At 42.6% G+C, this 17,735-nt stretch overlaps 1 protein-coding gene across 2 annotated transcripts in view; it reads left to right on the forward strand.

The window, feature by feature from the left end:
• DIP2C (disco interacting protein 2 homolog C) overlaps window positions 1-17,735 on the forward strand; it is a 487,597-nt gene that overhangs the window by 316,946 nt on the left and 152,916 nt on the right. For both annotated transcript variants that reach the window (XM_045006686.1, XM_045006687.1), the window contains 2 exons: window positions 8,394-8,519; window positions 9,468-9,677. In XM_045006686.1, coding sequence (XP_044862621.1) covers window positions 8,394-8,519; window positions 9,468-9,677 — 336 coding nt within the window. The remainder of the gene's footprint in view (window positions 1-8,393; window positions 8,520-9,467; window positions 9,678-17,735) is intronic.

The raw sequence follows: 17,735 nt of genomic DNA on the forward strand, positions 1-17,735 counted from the left end.
GTAAGGTATTTACATGTAAGATATGCTAAATATCATAGAATCATTGGGTTGGAAGGGACCTCAGGAGGTCATCTAGTCTAGTCCCCTGCTCAAAGCAGGACCAATCCCCAGACAGATTTTTACCCCAGTTCCTTAAATGGCCCCCTCAAGGATTAAACTCAAAACCATGGGTTTAGCAGGCCAATGCTCAAACCACTGAGCTATCCCTCCCCCCTTCCTGCTTTGACCACCATTCCAGAGGACACATTTCCATGCCAATGACGGGTTCCGCTTGATAATGATCCAGAGAAGTGCAGACCGACACATGTTCATTTTGATCATCTGAGTCAGATTTCATCAGCAGAAGGCTGATTTTCTTTTTTGATGGTTTGACTTCTATAGTTTCTGCATCGGAGTGTTGCTCTTTTAAGACTTCTGACATCATGTTGCACGCTTCATCCCTCTCAGATTTTTGGAAGGCACTTCAGGTTCTTAAACCTTGGGCGGAGTGCTGTAGCTATCTTTAGAAATCTCATATTGGTACCTTCTTTGCATTTTGTCAAATCTGCAGTGAAAGCGTTCTTAAATCGAACATATGCTGGGTCGTCATCTAAGACGGCTGTAACATGAAATATATGGCAGAATGCAGGTAAAACCACTGAGCAGGAGACATACATTCTCCCCCAAGGAGTTTAGTCACAAATTTAATTACAACATTTTTTTTAACAAGCGCCATCAGCATGGAAATATCTCCTCTGGAATGGTTGTCGAAGCATGAAAGGACATACAAATGGTTAGCATATCTGACATGTAAATATCTTGCAACGCTGGCTACAGAAGTGCCATGCGAACTCCTGTTCTCATTTTCGGGTGACATTGTAAATAAGAAGCAGGCAGCATTATCTCCAATAAGTATAAACAAACATGTTTGTTTGAGCAATTGGCTGAATAAGTAGGACTGAGTGGACTGGTAGGCTCTAAAGTTTTACATAGTTTTGTTTTTGAGTGCAGTTACGTAACAAAAACAAATCTGCATTTGTAAGTTGCACTTTCACGATAAAGAGATTGCACTACATTACTTATATGAGGTGAATTGAAAAATACTGCTTCTTTTATCTTTTTTTTACAGTGCAAATACTTGAATCAAAAATAATAATATAAAGTGAGCACTGTACGCTTTGTATTCTGTGTTGTAATTGAAATCAGTATATTTGAAAATGTAGAAAAACATCCAAAATATTTATAAGAAATTTCAATTGGTAATCTATTATTGTTTAACAGTATGATTAAAACTGTGATTAATCACAATTTTTTAATCAAGTTATTTTGTTTTGAGTTAATCGCTTGAGTTAACCGTGATTAATTAACAGTTTTAGTTTTTTGCAAGAAATTAACTCTGGGGATTTTCTGGATAAAGTCTTCATTCTTCAGGGAATTTCATTAGGAAACACTACCTAGAGGTATTTTTTTAAAAATACTAAAAGATGGGATGAATTCAGTTAGCTGATCTGTGGAAAAGTAGGTTGGTAGAGTTGCCAGGCATCTGGTTTTCGTCTGGAACGCTCAGTCAAAAAGGAACCCTGGTGGCGCCGCTCGGCACTGCCGACAAGGCCATTAAAGATCAGTGGCGCAGCTGGGGCCCAGAGCTAAGGAAGGTTCCCTGCCTCCTCTAGCTCAGCGCAGCTCCCAGAGTTGGCCGCCAGGTCCCTGCAGCCCCTAGATGCATGGGTAGCCAGGGAGGCTCCATGCGCTGCCCCCACCCCAAGGGCTGGCTCTGCAGCACCCATTGGCTGGGAATCACAACCAGTGGGAGCTGTGGGGGTGGCACCTGCGGGTGCAAGGACAGCGCGTGGAGCCTCCCTGGCCACCCATGTGTTTAGAGGCTGCAGGGACCTGGAGGCTGTTTCCTGGGAACAGCGGTAAGTGCCACCAGGACCCTGCACCTCCTCCCACTCCCCAACCTCCTGCCCTAGCCCTGAATCCCTTCCTGCACGCCAAACCCCTCATCCCTGGCCCCACCCAGAGCCTGCACCCCCAGACAGAGCCCTCGCCCCATTCCTGCACCCAACCCCCCTGCCCCTGCCCGGTGAAAGTGAGTGAGGGTGGGGGAGAGTGAGCGATGGAGGGAGGAGGTATGGAGTGAGCAGGGGCGGGGCTTCAGAGAAGGGGGAGGGGAAGGGCTTCGAGAAGGGGCAGGGCTGGGGTTTTTGGTTTTGTGCAGTTAGAAAGTTGGCAACCCTATTTGTTGGCAAAGCCAGTTCCAGAAATGTTGTCAGACCTGAAGTCACAAGGGGACTTGCCTCACCAGAGAGTGTTTGAAATGCTAGTAGGAGGTTTACTACTGATCAATGTGGCCACCAGGGCCGCATGTTGCCACCAGGGGCTTTTCGTGCAGACACAGTCTCCTGGGCAGTAATAGAGAGCGGGGAAGCAGTGGTCCCTCCCCCAGTGTCTCCAGCAGGGGTTGGGCCCTGCCCCCCTCTGGAGCCACAAATGCTAGAGAAGCCAGTAGCTGGCGAGTTCCTCACTTTCCCGGGGGCAGTGGGGCTCGGGCTTCAGATCTGGGATGGTGGCCAGCAGGCTCCAGCCACTAGCCCTGGGCTCTCCCACCCCTCCATTGTCACTGGCCCCTGCTGTGTCCTACAGCCCTGGTCCCCGGGCTCCAGTCCCTGTCCACGTGGCTGCAGGGTTCTGGTCCCCAGCCTCACTGCTCCCCTTATCACCCCTGGTCCCCGCTGTGTCCTTTGACCTCACGTTTCTGCCGTGCAGTCCGTGCCATGGCCGCGTAGCAATGGGCCCTAGGCTCCAGCCACTGGGCTTTAGGATCTGGCCCCTAGCTGTGCAGCGGCGGATGCCGTCCATGGGCTCACCCCCCTCATTGCCCCTGACCTCCGCTGCCTCCCTACCCACCTCCCCATCCAGTCTGCTGTGAAAAGTGATGTTTGTTGTTATCACTTTTCACTGCCTCCTTGCTAGCTAGCAAGTCTGCTGCGGTGAAAAGTGATACTAGCAAACACACAAATATCACTTTTCACAGAAACAGACTTACTAGCTAGCAAGTCTTAAAAAAAGTAACCAAAAGAGCAAAAGAAACAACAAAAGGAGAAGAACATGCAAAGCACATTCTTTGTTTCTATTCTGTCTAGGTCCAGTAAAAAAATAGAGAAAACTGGACATTATTTTTATTATTCAGTCTGCCAAAAACCCCACATAAATAAATTACAAATATGTGCATGTTTATTTGTTTTCCCTAAAGTTAATGAAATATTTTAGGAAAAATTCTCAGAGCGGCCACCAGCAAGAGTTGGTGGCCGTACTGTGAGGCTACCAAAAAATTTCTTGTGAGAACCCCTGCTCTAGCATCACGTGGCTGGGAATACAAGGTGCTTTGTACTGACAAGTCTGTGAGAAATTAACAATATCCTTTCCCTGGGGAGCTAAAATAACGTCACCTACCTGTATACCAATTCTTTCTAGACAGTACCAAATTCTCTCTCTCTCCTCCTGTTGAGCAAGAAATCATGATTCACAGTTCCCTACATTCCCCTTACAAACCTACACCAGTTCTGGGGACATTACTAATGCCCCATCTCCTGCAGCAGCCGTTAAAAAGAAATTGTAGGCAAGTGGGGGAAGAAGAGGCCATATACAGCTTATTAGGTGCTGCAGCCATGGCTACCCCAATATAACAACCTTGAAAAGTACTGCAGACTGGCTCAAATCAGACCCAAGGGCAGGAACAGATACATTTTCGAAGAGAAATCTAATTTTTTTTAATCCCTCAGGTAAAATTAGGATCTTTTTACACTGAGGCAAGAGTATCAGATTGCCATTAAGATTGGTGCATTTTGTATGATAGTCCCTCAGAATGGATTAACAAAACCGGGCCCATCTGAAATACTGTCTGGCTACAGTGAAAAGAAAATATACTAGTATGCTTCCTGCAGTGACTCTGCTCTAATTAGCGTGTGGATCAGAAGACCAAGAAACAACAGCTACAGAGAAGAGCACAGCTTGTAGGAAGTGGCTGTAGGGTCATTGAGTTACAGGGCCGGCTTTAGGAAGTGCAGGGCCCAATTTGAATAGTTTCGATGCGGCCCCGGCAGGGAAGACCAAAAAAAAAAAAAAAACAGGTAAAAAAAACCACGTGGGGCTTGTACTCACCGGGCGGTGCTCCGAGTCTTCAGCGGCACTTCGGCGGCGGGTCCTTCACTTGCTCCAGATCTTCAGCGGCACTGAAGGACCTGCCACCGAAGTGCCGCCGAAGACCCAGAACAAGCGAAGGACCCATCGCCAAAGAGCTGCCGAAGACCCAGAGCGCCACCAGGTGAGTAAAAATTAAAAAGGCGCCTCTAGCCAGGGAAGGGATTCTCACTGGGCGCGGGGCCCGATTCGAGGGAATTGGTGGAATTGGCCTAAAGCCGGCCCTGATTGAGTAGAATAGCCCCTTTGCATTTATAAGCCAATACCTATAGCTGATTCAGGAGGAAACAAATGTTTAACCCTTTACAAGCTGCCACAGTTGCAGGGCGAGCTATGCTTTGGACCCCTAAAGTCTCTCTCAAGTGCACCCCTTGACAGGCCTAGCATCCTTCAACTCAGTCTGGGTTGAACCGTGTAGCTCGCCCCCACCCCAGGACTGGGTGTCAGACCCTCTTTCCCAGCTGGGTTAATGTGAGAGGCCGAACTCACAGTTTGGCATTTGTGGCCAGCAAGATGGTTCAAGCAACTCAAACAGCTTTTTTGAAACAAAGTGTTATTTATTTATTCACAAAAAGGTACAGAGCACATAGAGGTAAAAACAATAAAGGTTTCTATTCACCTTTCCCTTTCCCTAAGCCTTAATCTTGCCTTGGTCTGTTTCATCTAACCTAATTACCTCCATCTGAGCATTGTGAAAAGCAGCCTGCCCCACTTCAGTTGCTGCCTCTCTGTATCTCCCTGCTAGCTAGCATGTCGTTCCCTGGGGAGCCTCTGGCCACTCGCTCAAACCCCACCCTTTTTTGGATCCAGGGTCTTCTAATAGCTTGGTATCCTACTTTATATCCTTGGGAAGACTAAGCCATTCTTAGCAGTGGGTGGAGCCAGGTAGGAAGTATTCCTCAATAAACAGCTGCCCTTTCATTTCCTCTTGGTGGTGTCAGTGTTTTACCTTTCCTACTTGGTTCCTTAAGCAAAAAGAGTTGTTTAAACTCCATAACAAGTATCCCATCATAAACACAAATATTTACCAGTTCATCACACAGGTATGTGAAAACAACTAGAAAATATCTGTAGTATCTTTGAAACTATTACATGGTTTAATTGTAATTTCACATAACCTTTCTTTTTAGACTCGTTTACTTCTTCTAGACACATGTTGCAATTGCTGAGTCTCAATGGGCTAAAGTATTTTCTTAAATTAAAACTCCCGAAGTATTTATGGATCAGGTAGAAAATATTGCCCCCTCGAAAAAGAAAAAGAAGCTGAATTTGAAAAGCCTGCCATAGCTTTTGAGGATTTAGCAACCAAAACACTGAGAATTTAAAGTCCAAACAATAGGCTAATAATTGAAATAATATATTTCAGTCAGCTGTCCTCCTTTCCGCCTCAGATTTAGTAGTTACAGCTTATCCCCTCCAACAATTGTAGTTTGAAAGAAACCAATATAGCCTGATAACTTCCAAATAACTGTCCCTATTGTAACCAATACAATGTGACTTCTTCATAGGAATAGTCTAGACTAAAGAAAAGGTGTCAGGATGCTTTTTTTTTTTTAAATAAACTTGTCATTTTACCCATCATTCCCACTCTTAAAGTGAAAACCTATATTTTCCCCTAGTTTATTTAAACACAAATGCTCTCTCTTACTGAGTATATTCCAGTCATTCGTATCTGAATGCTATGAGAGGGGGGATGTTATTGGAAAGGTATCTTAAGAAGACACAGATGAGTAAGAAGTAACTTGTTTGATTTTTATTTGTATTAAACTTTTTAACAAGCTTTTAGTTATAAGGTAGTAGTTTAAAGAGGAAGGCTTACGTTCTTTTCTGAGGGTTTGACTAACTTGACTGAAAAGGGAAAATCTAGGTCTTTTAATAACATTAGTATTATAATCTTTTTCCCAATCCCTCTGTTTCGCCCTGCCAACCTTGCAACCCCTTTATGTGTAATGTATGCTCTTTCCTATTTCTCTTGTTGTTTTTCCTGTCCCTCTTCTCCTGTTGTATATATGTAATCCACATAAGGTTTAAAACAAACACAAGTCATAGTTGAAATATTCTTTTTGGTTTGTTTGTTTTTAAGTGTAGGATAGGAGCTCTTCTTAAATTCTTTCCCACCCTGTGATTAAGTCCTATCTGAATGTGTATAAAATAAAACTAACCTTTTTTTTTGTTTATCATGTGGTCTTGTACCTCTTCTCTCTCTCTGTCCCCTGTCCCCAAATAGAGGGAGTGATAGGTCAGCTGAGGAGAGAAAGTAAAATAATAGCTCACTCTCCAGGGTGTTGCTGCTGTGCTAATTAAGAAATTAGGGGCGCACCAGGATAAAATAAAATAACCACTGAGTTTCATCTATTATATTTGAGGAGAAACAGATGCATAGTGAAGCATGTGAATGCTAGAAAAGCTCCTTATTGTGAAACTTTGAGCATGTCATAGAACATCAGGGTTGGACGGGACCTCAGGAGATCATCTAGTCCAGGGGTCGGCAACTGGTGGCTCGCGGCTCGCCAGGGTAAGGACCCTGGCGGGCCGGCCCGGTTTGTTTATCTGCCGCGTCGGCAAGTTCGGCCAATCGCGGCTCCCACTGGCCGCGGTCCCAGGCCAATGCGGGAGACAGGAAGCAGCGCGAGCCGAGGGATGTTCTGGCCACGGCTTCCTGCCTCCCGCATTGGCCTGGGACCGCGAACCGCTGCCAGTGGGAGCCGCGATCGGCCGAACTTGCCGACGCGGCAGATAAACAAACCGGGCCGGCCCGCCAGGGTGCTTACCCTGGCGAGCCGCGAGCCACCGGTTGCCGACCCCTGATCTAGTCCAACCCCCTGTTCAAAGCAGGACCAATCCCCACTTAAGTTATTCAACAGATTTTTGTCCCATATCCCTAAATGGCCCCCTTAAGGATTGAATTTACATCCCCAGGTTGAGTAGGCCAATGCGCAAACCACTGAGCTATCCATTCAGCCCTGTAGTTTGTAGAAAGGGGTGTAAATAGCAGAGCTCACCAAAATGCTGTGCTCTAACTCCCCTGTGTGGATGTATGGGTGCAAACTTACAGGTCCTGAATCGGGACTAATATAGTCCACACAGGGGAATTACAACACAGCACTTTGGTGAGCACTGCTGTTCACACTCCCTTAGTCTAAATGGCAGGCATTTCAGACCTGCTCTTTATGAGGAATGATGTGGACACTGTTGGCAGTACTCTAGAAGCCATATAGGCTAAAGAATGAGCACAGGCTTTGGCACCTAGAATGCCTGAGTGCCAATTGTTTTTTTTGCCCACCCCATCACTAACTGATCATAATAATAAAAACAACAAGGAATCCTTGCGGCACTTTAGGGACTAACAACTTAGTATCCACCTTAAATTGAATTGGCTCGTTAGCACTGACCCCCCACTTGGTAAGGCAACTCCCATCTTTTCCTATGCTGTGTATTTATACCTCCCTACTGTATGTTCCACTCCATGCATCTGATGAAGTGGGTTTTAGCCCATGAAAGCTTATGCCCAAATAAATTTGTTAGTCTCTAAAGTGCCGCAATACTCCTCATTGTTTTTGCTGATACAGACTAATATGGCTACCACTCTGAAACTTGATCATAATAATACTTTACACTTCAGAAACACATGCAAAGTTTTAAGACCAATCAGTGGCAGAAGTGGAACTAGGACTCTTTACATATCCTCAGTTCAGTTGATCTCACCAGGGTGCTGCCACTGCTTCTTTCATGATTTTTCACAGCCCTGTTACATTTCAAGCACATCTCTTATGTACATAGCTGATATGACTCTTATGTGAACAGGAAACCTGGTTCACTTCATAAATACAGACTAGCATCCTTTCATTACAAGTCCTTGGCTCACTACCAGATTAAAAAGCAAGGATGTTTGCTGAGGTAGCTGTTGCTTTAAAACAATACTTAACAAGGATGTGCTGTAGGAAAGACCATTCCATTCTCAAACTCTAAAAGTAGAAAGAGCCAAGAACAAATTCTGATAAAGGTCTGTCAGGGACCGAGAACTCTCAAAAGGTAATTGTGGCTCTTCACCATTGCTATACTTTCTGTGGAAGCCCCACGCTTCCTGAGCATGAATCACGTAACACAACCAGTTAGCCTAACTGAAAAACAGTTTAACTCCGTTGCAGATGTGTATGCATGCGGTGCCTTTCATTTTGAAAGCTAACCTGAATCTCTTTCTTTCGTTCTAGATGTCCATACAGAAGCAGTTCAGGCAGCTCTTGCTAAACATAAAGAAAGGAAGATGGCAGTCCCCATGCCATCAAAACGACGTTCATTGGTGGTGCAAACATCAATGGATGCCTACACACCTCCAGGTGAGCAACTGCACTGTATATTCTATTGATATGAAAGACACATGCTATATACTATCAGAATCAATCCCATCTAAATAAAATATGCAATTAACAGATGTCACTTGTCAAGGACAGTAACTATAATATTAAAGCCCGAGGAATCTTAGATGGTTTACAGGGGTAGTTGAAGAGGCAATAAGGAGCTATCACCCACACATATGGTGCCCTCTTGTGGTGGCTGGGTTTGCAAATATCTTTGTGTTCTTGTGAGTGAAATAACTTTGTGGCTAGTGTGCTGCTTGTAACACTTTGCAGTGATAAAGTTTCCTCCCATAACTCTTCCCCCACCTCTTGGCCCTGAAGTTCTCTGGTAGACTCCTCTGCACTTCTATGGAATGTTCTCTTTATTTCTTCTTTTCTAAAGTTTGTCTAGCCATTTACCTTCTTGTTTCTATTCCTTCAACCCCTAGCAGGTGGAAAATATCAAAAGTCAAGTGCTTTCTGACACGTGCTGAATCAATGACATGACAGCTGTGACTAAAACATTCCCTAGAGTATGACTGCCCTCGATAGTTAAACCTCAGAAGTAGGGGTTTCCCGCTGACTTTGCGTTGTGACCTTTGGAGAGTCGTTTAAGCATTCTGTGTCTGAGTTCTCCCATTTGCTCTTGTTAAGTGCTTTGAGATCTTTGGACTGAGAACCACAATATAAATAAATGTATTTGTTTTGTTCCATAGAGAAATACCAGAAGCACCAACCTTGCTGCAGGAAAACCCTGTTAATGTTCTGTAACAATTGGTTCTGTTCCAGTATTTACAGTTGTACAAAACTCTCCTTACTATAACTACCTGCTGCCAATGCGTGTTAAACTGCAGTTCTCTTTTTTTATTTATGTGCCTTATTTCCGTAAAGAAGCAAAACCATCATGCACTTACATCACAAATAATGCAGCCTGTTCTCAATTATTAGATACCTCCTCTGGTTCAGAAGACGAAGGCTCTGTACAGGGCGACTCCCAGGGAACTCCCACCTCAAGCCAGGGAAGTATAAACATGGAACACTGGATCAGTCAAGCGATCCATGGTTCTACCACATCTACCACTTCTTCCTCCTCGACACAAAGTGGAGGCAGTGGCGCTGCGCACAGGCTAGCTGATGTTATGGCTCAAACGCATATAGGTTAGTAAATCATCATTTTTTAGCATCTTCTATTTTCCCTATATATCTTTTCATTTTAACTTCAGTCTATTTCATAACACTTAGCTGATGTTACTGATGTGAAGTTGAGACATAACTGTCCTTACAGCAACTGCTGTGCTTTTTCTTCTTTTTTTCCTCTCCCACTCTCTATTTATACAATATCTTTATGGAGAGACATTTTTATTTATTTAATCTCAATCCAAGTTTCACAATAACTTCTCAGTTAAATATCCATGCTAGCACATGGGGTCTAGCACTGCATGGCTCCCATATATGGCAAATGAGCCCCTTTACTGTGCACTAAAAATGTACCTCCGAGAACCCCTGAAACTAGCTTTTATTCAGCCTTCCCATACTTCTTCAGTAGTTGAAATCTACTGTCAGTTTGCATGGTTTTCTGTAACTCTCCATTAACACAGTGATCATGGTCCTTTTAAACTGCTTTTCATTTTTCTATCTCTAAGTAGCTCTAGAATCCCTAGGCTGGGGTGTGTGACTGCTAAATACCTTGTGAAGGGAAAATTCTTGAAGAGAAAGGTGTTGGTAGTGTTATGATCTATATTGTTAGTTGGTTGTTTACTTCCTGTGTTTTCCCAAGGGAATTTCAAGACTTGCTTTCCTTTAAGGGGCTGAGGGAATAGGTATTAATTATTTCTGCATGTTTGACACTGACGTTTCTCTTTGCCTAAATGAAATAGCCATGTGGAAAACTAGGGTTGCTACCCACTCTCATTTTCGAATGGCTGATATTCATTCTGCATAGCTTGTGGGAATTTCAATTCCTAAATCAGCCTTGGAAGCTATTGGAATAAATGTGGCAGCCTTAGCATGACAATGTCATGATATTACATGTGATCCAGGTTCCTGTGAAAATATATCTATTTACTCCACAACTGAAAGAATTGTATGTTAATGGCTTTCCTAGCTTAAGTAGTAAATGAAAGTATCTTAAATGTTCCTTTCTCCTACTGTTACTATGTCGTCAGGTAACACCTGTATTATTGGTTAAGTAATCCTTTCCCCAAGGCTCTTGCAGTACAGCATTGCAGTTGGAAGAAGCAGTTGTACTGTATTCTTAAATTTGTGCTTAATAAATAGCTCAGAACCCTTGTTTTAGAAATACATACGTTTCTGAACAGATTAATCACTGCGTTTGGTTCTCCTCTATGACTTCATCTTGAAATGCTAGAGGAAATTATAGCATGGAGAATTAAATTTATCCAAACTCTGAAAGGTTGCATTACTCACACATACCAAGTCTCAATGTGTCTTAAATATAGCTTTTTATAAAATAATGTGACATTTCAGTAATTTAAAAACTGGCACAGTAAGTCTTCTCTTTTTTTTTACTCCGAGTTTGCAGTAAACAGTACAACATTTATAGAACTAAATCAAGAAGGTAATATTTAGAGAAAGGAGGAAAATACTTTTTTTTCTCTCTCTCTGACTTGTAGAGACCTCTCCTGTGAAGAAAGAATATAGTCTTCTCTGGATAACTTAATATCCTCCTTGTGCATTCTGCACTATCTGAAAATCAGGCACCTTTAAATGTGTCTCATGTTGGGCAACCAAAGTCACTATCTAGAAATCTGAGTCTGACATTGTTTTCTATAGATCAATTTGATACCAGGCATAAGGTAGCCTTCATATCTCTTAAACAGTTGAACATGTTTTAAGCCTGGTCTACACTAGGCATTTAAATCGGTTTTAGGAGCGTAAAACCGATTTAACGCCACAACCGTCCACACTAGGAGGCACCTTATATCGATTTTAATGGCTCTTTAAACCGGTTTCTGTACTCCTTCCTAACGAGAGGAGTAACGCTAGTATCAGTATTACCATATCAGATTAGGGTTAGTGTGGCCGCTGATCGACGGTATTGGCCTCCGGGCGGTATCCCACAGTGCACCAGTGACCGCTCTGGACAGCATTCTGAACTCGGATGCACTGGCCAGGTAGACAGGAAAAGCCCCGCGAAGTTTTGAAATTCATTTCCTGCTTCCCCAGCGTGGAGATCTCATCAGCATAGGTGACCACGCACAGCTCATCAGCACAGTTAACAATGCAGTCTCCTGAGAATCGTAAAAGAGCCCCAGCATGGACTGCACGGGAGTGCGCGAGGTGTTTAAAACATTCACGATTGCAGTATTGAGCTGAGCAGGGTCCATGCTTGCTGTGCTATGGCGTCTGCACAGTTCACCAAGCAAAAAAGGCGCAAAACGGTTGTCTGCTGCTCAGGGAGGGAGGGGTGAGGCTGTACCCAGAACCACCCGCGACAATGATTTTTGCCCCATCAGGCACTGGGATCTCAACCCGGAAATGCCAAGGGGCTGGGGAGGCTGCGGGAACTATGGGATAGCTACGGGATAGCTACCCACAGTGCAACGCTCCAGAAATCGACGCTAGCCTCGGACCATGGACGCACACCACCGATTTAATGTGTTTAGTGTGGCCGCGCGCACTCGATTTTATAAAATCTGTTTTACAAAACCGGTTTATGCAAATTCGGAATAGTCCCGTAGTGTAGACGTACCCTTAGATGTAGAACTTAACTGTGAGTTTAGGGTTGTCATCTGGCATTGTTGCAGAAATGTCTGCTAGAAGTAAGAACCACATAGGTACTAACTAGCATGAGTGAGCTGTTCTCACTACTCTTGTATTGAATTGCAGATCAAATGGCTCTTTCCTTCCTTTTCACTTGACATCTGGGAGGATGGGCCTTGCATTTAAATATAGTGGGTAATTGTCAGAGATGATCTTCCCCTTTCAGAAGTGGATGGTAAGACATAGCAATGCACCAGTGAATAGCAAGTGTAGCTGGACAATAAGAGAGTCATCTTCAAAAGGGGAAAAATGGGACAAAACTCCACTTGGCCAAGTCCCTCAACTACTTTTAAGCAAATTAATCTTATTACAAATAAATGTATATTCTCATGGCATTGTGCTTGTTCAGTACAGGGACCTGCTGTTCTTCCTTGTAGACTAATCTGTCTTTGGAGATGTCATCTGAAAATATGTTAGGACAAACTGTGACACATTCTGAAAATGCTAATTTTGATAAATAGGATTTTAAAGGGCAACTCTAAAGATCTGTAGGTGAAAAGTACAAAAAAAACTCAAAACAAAACTCCATTCTGATCTCAACAGGGACTTTCCTTCCAGAATACATCACAGAATCAGATTTTTCTAGTGTAAGTGTTCTAATGCAGTTTCAAGAGGGGCTTTGATATAAAATATCTAGCTATAATATCATTGGAGTTCAGAGTTCAGCTCTATGGATCATTTGGATCATTTGCATAAGCTATTATATGCTTTTAATGTTATACTATTCATTTAATTGGGGCTGCTGCTGCTCCTTTGTGGCATAAGATCTAGAGCAGGATAGATTTTCCTTGAATATTTATTTTTGGCTTTAAGAGTCTTGGGTCTTTCCTTTAAACTACATAGAGGTTTTTTTAGTTCAACATAGACCATGAATGAAGATTATAGTGGTCGATACTTGAATTTTAAAGAAGGACAGGTTAAGCTAGTGGAACTCACTAATTCTCTAATGCACAATCTTTAGAAATCAATCTTGCATTTATTTCTATTGATATCTTGGTCTTCAAGCCTTTCATCTGTGATCAGAGTAGGAAAAATACTTCCTGGAGCATAGAAAGGTGGTACAAACTGTTTGGTCAATATTAGGCACGTCATAAAGAATGGGAAGATAGTTAATGCTTCTCTGTAATATCTCTGTAATATCTCCCCACTTGTACAGTAACTTCTAAATACTGTGGCACATTTGTGACAAGTAGGAACCAAAAATGCACAAAAAACCCTGGCATTAGTTGTTAATTCTTCTAAAAATAATGACACCTGAGCTGGAAAAACCAAAGTAGACTCTAGGATGGACTGCTTTAGAGGGTAGAGTACAGAAACAATCAACGAATGGCACCATAGCTCTTTACAGAGCATGGTGTGTGCACCGATGAGTTCTTTGATGGCTGCTGAGTCTGATGCGCAAGTGACAGTTCTGCCCAAAGGTAGGGTACACCCATGCACTAGCAATACTCTGAATTCGAGCAGCAGATTCTTTCCTCCTTTGACGCTAGTCACCTCAAAGTTTGATCCAGTCCACCTCGCAATGCCTCGCTCCATCTACAAGCTGACTCTGTCAACCAGAGCAGCATTTTGCACTACTTTCTCAGTCATCCACAGAGATTCCAAAGGCTATGAAGTCATTCTTGCAAGCATCCCAAAATCTGTGCAGTGGTCTGTCTCTTTTTCTAGACCCTTCGTGAGCTTCAGAGTTCAGCGCACTCTTTGGGATCCTGTAATCTGGCATTCACTTGACATGTCCAGGCCATCTGAGTCTTTTCTTACAAATCAACATTCCCATGAATGACATAGCACAATTTAACACTTCCACATTTGTCACCTTGTCTTGCCATCTTATTCGAAGAATTTTACGCAAGCATCTGATATGAAAGCTGTTTAGTCTTTTGGTATGTTTGACATAAGTTGTCTGTGTTTGAGCCATATAGAAGCATGTATAAAACATGTCTCATAAATATGGATTTTCATTTTAGTTGACAATTTGTTATTGTTCCAGGCTCAGTCTTGGAAAAGACAAAAGTTCCTGGCTGCTTTGCCGATTCTGCTAGTCAGTGCAGCATCAAGATCTACATTGCTGGTAACAGTAAAGCCAAGGTAGCAAAATTGGTCAACAGCATCCAGACGAATACCATCTAAGATGATACCTGGAACTGGTTCTGAAGAGCCTTGGAGCACGATAATAGTATTTTTCAAGCTTATTGCTCGCCCAAAGATTTTGCATGAATCAGAGAACTTGGTAATAAGATGTTGTAGGACATCAACACTGTGAACCACAAGAGTTACATCATCTGCAAATAACAAGTCCCTTATGACCTCTCCACAGGTCCCAGGGAAACATCTACCCACATAAACTTGCATTTTTAAAAACAAATTCTGTAGCATTCTTATTCCTGTGAATCATAGCTGAACTTCTACAGATCCAAAACAGCATGTGAAGGAAATGTTGCTGTGCAAAAAACAAGCAGCTCTTCCAGTTTATAGCCTGGGGTACATCTTTCTAACCTGAGCAATTGTGCTTCGTACCTAAGTGCTTGTCTACACTGCAACTTAGTGTGCAGTGAGCCAGGGTGTGAATGTAAGATCCCATGTAGGCATGCCCTTAGATGGTCAAGTTGAAGTCAGCCACTAAATGCATCATATTAACCCAATTACGTAGCTGGTTTGAAGCATGGCAAATGGAGGAGCAAATCTGCTCCAGATTCTGCTCTTATCAGTTTTTTTTCTATAGTGCTTGGATCCTCTCAATTCCTTTCCAAACAAGTGAGAACAGGACTCAAAATGTTTTTCCATCCCTGTCTGTCCACAAACAATTGTGATTTAACAAGCAGTTAGTATAGTAAATGGAATGTGTTCAACAATACAGTAAATGGTAGACTAGGAAGTCTCGTAACATTTTATTATATAATAAGTACATGTCTATCGTATGTAAGGGATTGGACTTCTCAAGCTTCAGTTGTGCCTAGTGCAGTTGCATGTTCTGTATCTCTTTAAAACAGCTTTTGTGTTATACACCTGGGCTGACTTTAAAAGATATTGGTGGTAAATATTTTGAGAAAGGATAACTTGAAATAGACTTGAATGCAGGTGAATGTGTGTCATGGCCAAGAAGTCTCTAAATATACTACTGTAAGGAAACAGGGTGCTTAATCAAAAAGAGCCAAATTTATACTGAAGACAACGTGCCGCCATTGACAAAAGTAAATCAAAAGGGGGAATTCCCATCTCCCAACACATTTTTATTAAATGGAATGTTAGCTACAGAAGCTGCTGTCTTTCTGATTGTAAGCTAAAGATGGCATTGACTAAAAGGTAAATATCTCTATAAATACAGAACCTTTGTCCTGTAGAAGCATAAAAGCCTGCCTTTGTATGTCTTAAATATGTTTTCATTTGGAAATCAAAGGCCTCTTTCTGAAGTAAAGGTTATACAGGTTTCTGATCAAATTAATATATGAACATCTGCCAAACATGTCTGCCACATATGACAACCTTAAGTCTTCTGTGTTAGAAGGGGCAAATTCACACATGATAGAAGGCCAGTTCATGGCTCTCCACACTGCTTAAACCTTATGTAGGTGCTTGAGGAAAAACCTAGATAACTGGGAAGTAGTACAGCCATGCTCCCAAATTCTCTTCCATGCCAACTAGCAGAGTTGGCTTGCCAGAGGGTAGTGCAGCAGATGTGTTCCCCAGAGCTCATGAAGCATTGTGATTACCTGACACAAAATGTTTCCATGAGTTCCATAGGGATAGTATTCCTCCACCTTCCTTCTCTCCCCAAATGTGGGACTGTGTCAATATGCCACAATCCATCCTTAAATGAATTTGCACTGTGTTGCCATTTCTCCTTCTCTTAGCAAAGTGATGTAGAGTGTACCATTCCAGTGCAGAAATGTCTGTGGTCTTAACTAGAAGCAGCTGTTCAGTCTGTGATCTTATAAAGTGAGAAGATCGAAAGAGACAAAAAAGAGAATGTGATGCAAATATGCATGTTTAGTGGATGAAACTCTTTGAGGTCATACAACTCCCACTGTCCCTAATGCTTTAATCAAGAGCTGTGTCAGGATCGTTATTCTTAACTCGGAAGCCCAAACAGTGCTTCATGTTAGCTAATGTGAAGACTGAGCTGATATTACACAGCATGTATCAGTAGTATAACCGAGATACTCTTATCAAAATAAAAACTGTTTCATTGACTAATGCGGCAGCTAACTGCCTTCCTTCTGTCTACAGAATCTTAGTTTCTCCAGGCCTGACTCTCAGAAGTGCTGAGCACAGGCACCCACAAAAATCAGGCTTTGTAATTCTAGTCAGTGACAAGTACAATTGGAGAGAAAACCGTTGTAAGTCATCTCTTAAACAGACTAAGGACCAGTTTGGAAAGCAAGACCTCAATGTTCCTCTTCTATATGAGAAGGCTAGCAGTTCGTAGCCAGCCTAGATTGCAGAGTGGGAGTCAGGGATGCAGACATGCTCCTTCAGGAAGGCCAGTGTATGAGAGTCCTCTTTTATCAAGGAGGTTGTAGAGACATAGAATTTAAAGCCAGAAGGGACCACTATAGCATCTAATCTGATCCCCTGTATATCACAGGCCACCAACATCAGCACAGTAAACCCAACAATGGAAATGAAACTTAAGTAAATGAGGCCTACAGGAAACTGGACTATTATGTGCCACAAGCAGAGAAATGGATGGACTGAGGTGCACCAATGCTCATGGCTCCTGCAATGGCAGGGCAATGATTAAATGTGATATAAGGTTGTCTGTGGCTTGTTCCACCATTACTTTCAAGTGCTAGGATGGCTGCCCACAAAGATGGTGGAAGTAGCTGAACTAAACATAATTATTTTCTTAATCGTAATATCCTTTCCCATTTATATAGCAATTCTTCCTTATAAATAAAAAAAAAGATAAAACTTCTACCCTTTTTATTTGTTTAGCTGATAGAAAAATCAGTCAGGACTATAAAAAGCTGATATTTAACAGGCAAGGCTAAAAATTGCATCAAAAATATAAGTAATGGATGAGATGACTAAAATGAAGTTATACTGAGACAGTAGCGTAAATACTATTGTGCTGTTCAAGCTGTTAAGCATTCAGGTGGTCACATGCATAACATATTCAGCTGCCTATTTCAATCAAGTTATAGGGATGGACTGAATCAGAATCACGTCACTAACTGGACACGTGCGGGATGCAAGATGATTCTCTCAGAGGTGGGATAGATTAAGCAGTCATCCCATCTTGTCTTGAAACAAACTCAGCTATGCTTATCCTTATGGTGGCTCATAGCAATTATGTCATGTCTTCCTCAGGGGGTCCTTTTCCAAGAAGAAAGACTGCTGAGCAGACATGAGGCCCGCCTGTCAAGGAAGGGGAAGTGTATCTTCAGATACAGACTGGATAACCTAGTGAGGCGGGTTTTAACCTAGGTTTGA

The sequence above is a fragment of the Mauremys mutica genome, chromosome 2 (genome assembly GCF_020497125.1).
Source record: "Mauremys mutica isolate MM-2020 ecotype Southern chromosome 2, ASM2049712v1, whole genome shotgun sequence".
In the NCBI taxonomy this organism is placed as follows: Eukaryota; Metazoa; Chordata; order Testudines; family Geoemydidae; genus Mauremys; species Mauremys mutica.